We start from the raw sequence: 6,911 nt of genomic DNA, 5'->3' as shown, positions 1-6,911 counted from the left end.
CCTAGAAGGTAGAAAAAACTAGACGCCAATCGCTGTGTAATCAGTGATACAGTATCACCTACATGCATGGAGAATGATGCGTACCAATACCCGGCGGACGACACCAATACGTCGGTAAATAGAGCAAAATTGGGTCGAACTGTACACCCTGTTCTCACAGGCGTGGGTCATATAGGGTTTGCAAGTAAATCACAATTTAACGCAAAGCGTTGCTGATTTGGATTAACTCCGGAAATTAATTAAAGGTACTATTTTAACAGTAAAAGTGCTGCATCTTTTGCCACCAATTGACAAGACAAACAAAATGTTGGTACAATTGCGTCGAGTTCTTTTAGGACGTTGTGGGGTGAGTCGTGCGCTACTGTCGACCACTAACGCCACCGATAGTAGGAGCTTCAAGTTCGAATCGCTGGCGCTAGATGACGATCAGCTGCTTCCCTCGCCCGTCGTGACGCAGCGCGTGCTCAAGTACCTTCAGGTGGACACCAAGGACATTGACCGTTCCCTATCGATCGAGGAGGTGCGACCGCTACCGTACAAGGCGTTATTCGCCCCAAAACAGGCGCACAAACTCGCACCATTGGTACGATGGGGCTTCCAGCAACTTGAAGGCGACCCACAGGCGGCTGACGCCGTGTTCGTTGCGCTAGAGCCACACGCTAATATGGCTCGGGGCGCCGTGTGGCGACAATTCTTCCAGCGCCAATTTTTTCTGTCCGGCGCCCCGATCCGGGCGTATCTGCGAGCTTACAAGAGCCACAGCGACGCCCTTGACGCTTCTAGAGCTCCAGTCTCTGAGGACACCCAGCAGGAGCGAAGCGACGACGATGAAATGGAGAGTAAGGACGCCAAAATTAGCTGGAGAAATGAAATCTCGAGTAAGAACAAGATGGTGGTCGTTCTGGCTGAGCAAAAGGAGTGGGAGTGGGTCCCGCTGCATGTGGCATCCAGTATTGTTAAGGAATTCTGCTTTCGCGGCCGCTTCGCTGAGGCCATAGAGGCGTATGCTTCACTGCCTTTGACAGACTTGATGCGTCGGGACGTGGTGATAGTCTTGCAGGATTATGAACAATACCAGTCTGTGCTGTACCTCTACGAGGTGCATCGCGCTATGGGCAGTGCGGTGAAGCCCCTGGATGTCGCGCCGGAACTTGACGCCCTCAAGAAGGTGGGCCGTGTGGAGGAGATGGACATGCGCTTCCAGGAACTGCCGGCCAAGGAGCAGAGTCGTGCTGACATTCAGAAGATTATGGGCAATTGAGCACATGAAAGATGGTCCCTCGTTACCTCATAACTAAAAATCCAAAACGCAGTAGCGTTCCACCCCCTAGCCATCCGACAATAATCTCACAAGTATTTCGATGCTTTTAAAACTCAAAAGCGCTCTACAGAACGGTGGTGTTGTGGTGGTCGCGGTCATGATGACGGAGTGGTCTCTGAGTCCATCGCGCATGGTGTTAAGGACGGACGTCTTGCTGTCCATCTCGTCGAAGTCCTGCTTCTTCTCGCGGATCACCACGATTGCGGCCATGGCGACCATACCGACCGCAGCACCGATGCACAAAACAACGAAGGCAGTAGCCCCAGAGACGCCCTCCGAGGACGGTGTGTTAACCTGCTGGTCTGCTCCATTGCTTGTCTACATGACCAACGTAGGAGTTGTCTGCACATCTTCGTTCTCGTTCGAAACAGGCTTGGGGGTTACGGTATGTTCATCTCGCATCGCTTTGACAGCCCCGACTAATCGGCGGGCGTTGGCAGAGCGTGATGAGGCTCGTGCTCGCTGTTGAGTACTACTACAAGTAGTAACTGGTGTTAAATATCTTAGCTATTGTATGTAACACGAGCTGCATATGAACCGTAAAAAAACTTCCCATGGTGAAGTCAACCGATAATGTCAACCGTAAAAAACTTCCCATGGTGAAGTCAACCGTAAATGTCAATGTATTTTTAGTTGGGAGTTATTTTAAGAATACTACTGAAAAGTACGACGCAGAAATACTACTGCTTCTGAAATATGAGGGGACCAAATTGGCTGTGCGACGCACTCTGATTGGTCAAAACATTGTAGTCATAGATGTAGCCATGGGAAAGCCCCATAAGTCATCGACCCAAATAATCCATAAATGTATTCACCGTTTTCACGAATGCCTGTTTCGTACTTTGCGAAAGACTTCACGTTTCCGCGCGACTGCACTTTTGCGGGCGACCACACAGTTGAGGACAACTGCACAATTGAGGAAGATACTTTGTCAGGCACGGGCCACGCATAGAAATAGCACGTTTCATTTCATATTTTTCCTTCGCGGAGTGCAAGCGACTGCAATGGGCCTGCCCGAAACTAGTCGCCTGTACGGTGCGGGTATCGCTGCAGCCAAATTTGCCGATCAACGACTCGAGTCTCGCACGCGGGTCGACTATACCGGCAGCCTTCGTCGGTTCACCGCTTTTTGCATAGCTGAAGGATACCCAGACCCGATGAAACAGCGATTTGTTCAGCTCCCAGGCGTACTAGCAGCGTACATAAATCAGCTCGCGACGGCGAACAAGAGTCAGTGGCCTGCTGAGAAGCTACGGGCCGCGATTAGCTAACATTACGCGAAACCGGTAATACTTTCAGGTGGACACCCGCACGATCGCTGGGTTATTGAAACTCAAGCAGATGGCTCGATTGTGCCACGCGGAAACCCCGCCCGATCCGCAGCAATTACGCAAATCCTCGCAGGCCTAAGTAAAGCAAAATAGCGTGAAAGAACTCCAAAGCGCGCGTCACCTATGTCGCTTGCAATGCTAACGCGAGTAATCACTTTCCTTGAAACTGATTCGGACTTCAATGAGACGATGCGCTTGTGGTTTTCCGCCGTGTGCTCGCTTGCCTTCTACGGGATGTGTCGAATAAATGAGTGCTGCTCATGAAGAAAGGAGATATACAGCTCGGACTTCGGCGCAAGTCGCGCAAGAACGACAAGGAGATCGAATTTGGATGTTTCACAATACGCGACCGAAAAACGGACCATGATCCACTGGCAAGTCGCACATACTCTTTGCATCACCTCCCTAAGGATGAGCAAGCCACCGAGGCTTTGACGTACCTGGAGAGATGGCTTAAATATGCATGTACGCGGTTAAACCACAAGTGGGACAGTGGTGACTACGCGTTCCCAGCACTGACAAAGGTTCCCCGCGGCGGTGCTAAACGTCCGAAGAACTCTCTCGCTAGCGCTAGTCCTAATGGGACATTTGGGAATGTTGGCGTTAAATGGGGCGCTCCAATGTCGGACAGTAACTTCACTCAGATTATCAACATTGTCGCCAATGCAGCTGGAATCAGCAAGAATCTCCTTGGGGATGACATCTGGTTTACATCACATTGCTTTAGGCTAGGCGGAGCTCGGTACAGATTTATGTTCGCTCCTGAACAAAGCCGTTGGTCTTTGAAGTTGGTGAAGTGGTGGGCAGGATGGGCGCCAAGTGAAAAGGCTGAGACCGTAACACGATATCTACTAGACGACGTTCTAGATCGCGAGGAAAACCAACTTCGGGATTTGTTGGCCCCTGATGCGACTATACCTACCAATGGGCCCCTGGCAAGCCTTCACGACTTCGACTACAGCTGCGCTCAACCTAGCAACAGTTTTATTTCGGATGAGGCTGGTGATGTGCCAAAGGCGTCTGCTCCCTCTCTTTCGGACTCAATCGTAGGAGACATCAAAACTGCAATTATAGTGGAACTTCGCGATATGATGAAATCTATTAGCTCGGGCCAGAGCTCGGCTCAACGAACGGGAGGCGGCGGCATCGTGGAACCTGAATCGGCTCATATTGCAAATGACTCTGCGAACTTGGTGTCGGAGCTACCAGACGCTAAAGGGTGGCGGGACTATCTTAAACATCTACTGCAGCAACCTGTCTGTCCGTCACACTAAATTGTCGTGCCTGTCACGCTTTTCCGGACAAATCATTGGATAAAATGATTTAAATATTTCTACTGGTTGCCAAGCGCAGCGAAGGTGGCTTTAATTGGTTAAAACTAGATTGTGTTGTTGCATCAATAAATTCATGTGTTTCCCAGTTTACATATGGGGATTTGCACAAGGCTGTACATTATCCAAAGGCATCGTTTAAATATTATATAACTTTTTTTATAATGCATGTTGCTATTGATATTTGAGTACTAAACGGAGGGCAGGGTGCCTATCGTACACGTTAGCATGCGTGTTTCCGAGGACATGGTTTAAGTATACTAAATTCTCTGTACTCAGTAGGATCTGCGTGTTACACTGACTAAAATGATAATTTCAATTTTTTTACTGTAAAAATATTAGCATTAATAAGTTATCTGAGTGGGTTTCTGGTATTGCTAAATCGTATATGTTACATGTACAGCAGTAGCCGGTCGTGTGGACTGGTCGTAAGAACAAAGCTGTGCTTATAAACGTTGTCACTTGATTCACAAAGATAGAAAGTTTTAGATTGACGTGTAAACAAAAGAAGTTATATGTGATGATGACAATTACTACTGTGAGCGAATTGAACTTGACCATTGTTTTCTAAGCGGGTTTTTAGACAACAACATTCTGATACTTATTAATAGGTAGACGCGCAGCGGTAAGATAACAGCACAACATGAGAGGTGTCAATTATGGTTACTATAAGTAGGCCCGTAAAGAAACGTTTATCAACTTAAAGCCTAATCTACGTTTAACCATCCTGACATCATCGTTTAAGTATCAAATACAAATACCGCCGTCAACAACAACAACAGCAAGGCGTCTTGCGACGCATCGTTATATCCAAAGGCTATAACCATAACAGGCACAGATTCGAGTGTCTAATGACTGATTCTGAATCAGCACAAAATGAACACACTTCAATGCATAAAAAAATGCTACAGCTTGAATATTTTTATTAAAAATTCAAATCGTAACACTTTTAATTTTCTTTCAAAGTAGCGAGTTTGGTATGCGAAGTGGTTAATAGTCAGTTTATTACAAGCTTAACCAGGCAGTACAAGCGGGTATTTGATGCAAGCTGGACAGATATTCTTTGTATTGATGCAATTTAGGTTTCAGAAACGGCCCGTGAAATCGAGCACGACGCTGAACTAAATATATTATTTAGCGTTTTTAGACTGAAGTGCAGGTGCTTCTGGGTGGAAGATTAAGACAGTGATAGCCAACAACAATAAAGAGACTTTGCCAAGATCACTAGCGTAAGCGTTTATGAGCATGGTAAGTATGTGCTAGGGGTTCAGTCTTTTGTACCGGTAGAAATATATACACGGCTTACTGGGAACTCAGCATTTTGTAGCAAATGAAACGCAGATTTATGAAATTTAAGAAGTCGATTTAGGCACACGGGGGACTCAGAGGATTTGGACTAATTATCCCGCCGAAGCGAAGCGAAGGCGGGAAGGTAAAACTCTAAAGTAAACCTAAATTACCGCCGCGTAGCGGCGGCGCTCGGCTAGTGTTAACCAGTACTGGCATGCTAATGCGGCATGCCACCAGTTCAGAGCTGGCGTTGACATGCTTCCACATGAACGCAAGTTACATCGATCACGTCTTTCTCGAATGAAGATTATTGCTGAATATGTCCAAGAAAAGCACGCCGGCGACCAGGACCAATTCGAGGCGGACTTTGCACTTTGCATTCATGGTGACCTAACAGTTAACAAAATTCTTGCAGAGATTAGGAAACGTAAAGCGAGCGTAAACATCGTCCTCAAAAGTGCAGTCGTCCTCAAAGTGCAGTAGCTCAGTTATATGCAGTCGTCCTCAATAGTGCAGTCGTCCTCAATAGTGTAGTCATCCTCAATAGTGCGATTGAAAATACACTTCAATAAAGTAATAATGATAAATGCTAAAGGCTAACCAGCACGCATAAAACTCAAAATTAACTAAAACATATGCTTTATGTAGTAATGCCTTGCCGTGCATATTGCCTACTCTGATGACTCTGCTGAAACACTGGTACTAGGTTGGTATTCTTCGTCAGCTGAATCGTTTGAGTTGTCACTCAGATAGTCATCACCGAAGTATATACTGTCGACTGAAAACGGTTGCATGCATGCAGGGCACTTAAAGTGTGCTGCACGATTCTCGCTGAGGTTCACCATGTTGAATACACGTAAGCACTGAATACTGCATTGGTGCGGGCACTGAGGGCCCTCCTGTATGATGTCCCCGTTGTCGTCATTATGTCCGCAAATAAAACACGTCGGCCGAGCAGGGATATGACGCACGATAATCACTTCATCATCCTTAACCTCCATCTCGATATGCGTGCGACAGGTGTGACATCTTTTATCATACTCAAACATCCGTCCAACACAGCTACGGTGGTACGACTGGCGACAGTTGCTGACCACCCATAATTCTGTCTGGCTATCTGACTCGTAGCAGATGGGACAATCCACAGTATCTTCCACGGCATTATCCACAGAGTCGACCACAGAATCGACCACAGTATCGTCCACAGAAACTTCAACAGAAACTTCCTCTGCTTCGTCACAAGACTGCTGTACAGTTTCATTTCGCGACGGCCCCACGATTTCGTCAGGTTGCTGCACCGACCATTCGGCAACTTCAGACCCATCATTATTGACGAACTCAGCAAATTCTGTGTCAAACCAGTTCCAGTCTACATCGGGTACGCTGATATTGCTGTCGGGATCATCGCCACCTACTGTGCTGTCATCATTGTTGAGTGTTTCGCTATCCAGTGATGCCTCATCAGTTTGTAAAGTGCCACCATCAAGAGCATCCACTTGTGGCGCACCATCACCCTCGTTCAATAGATGTCCCAGAATGTCAGATTCTTGCCGTTTCTGCTCACCACTAACACTCCCTCTGCGACGTCGACGGTACGCTGCGTCGCGTTGGCGCCGCTGCTCTGCCATATGGTTTTTG

General features: G+C 47.3%; 2 protein-coding genes across 2 annotated transcripts; both read left to right on the top strand.

The window, feature by feature from the left end:
• Positions 1–664: 664 nt before the first annotated feature.
• On the top strand, positions 665–1,261 carry PITG_09301 (uncharacterized protein; the record flags this gene model as incomplete). The annotated part of the gene is made up of 2 exons (XM_002903539.1): positions 665–790; positions 890–1,261. The coding sequence occupies 2 exons, from the start codon at positions 665–667 to the stop codon at positions 1,259–1,261; spliced, it is 498 nt and encodes a 165-aa protein (XP_002903585.1).
• Positions 1,262–2,912: 1,651 nt separating this feature from the next.
• PITG_09300 (uncharacterized protein) lies at positions 2,913–3,492 on the top strand (the record flags this gene model as incomplete). The annotated part of the gene is made up of 2 exons (XM_002903538.1): positions 2,913–3,394; positions 3,450–3,492. 2 exons carry the CDS (start codon positions 2,913–2,915, stop codon positions 3,490–3,492), a joined length of 525 nt encoding a protein of 174 aa, XP_002903584.1.
• Between the last annotated feature and the right edge of the window lie 3,419 nt (positions 3,493–6,911).

This window comes from Phytophthora infestans, genomic scaffold (assembly GCF_000142945.1).
Source record: "Phytophthora infestans T30-4 supercont1.14 genomic scaffold, whole genome shotgun sequence".
NCBI classification, from domain to species: domain Eukaryota; phylum Oomycota; class Peronosporomycetes; order Peronosporales; family Peronosporaceae; genus Phytophthora; species Phytophthora infestans.
This window is presented reverse-complemented; position numbering and strand designations above follow the sequence as displayed.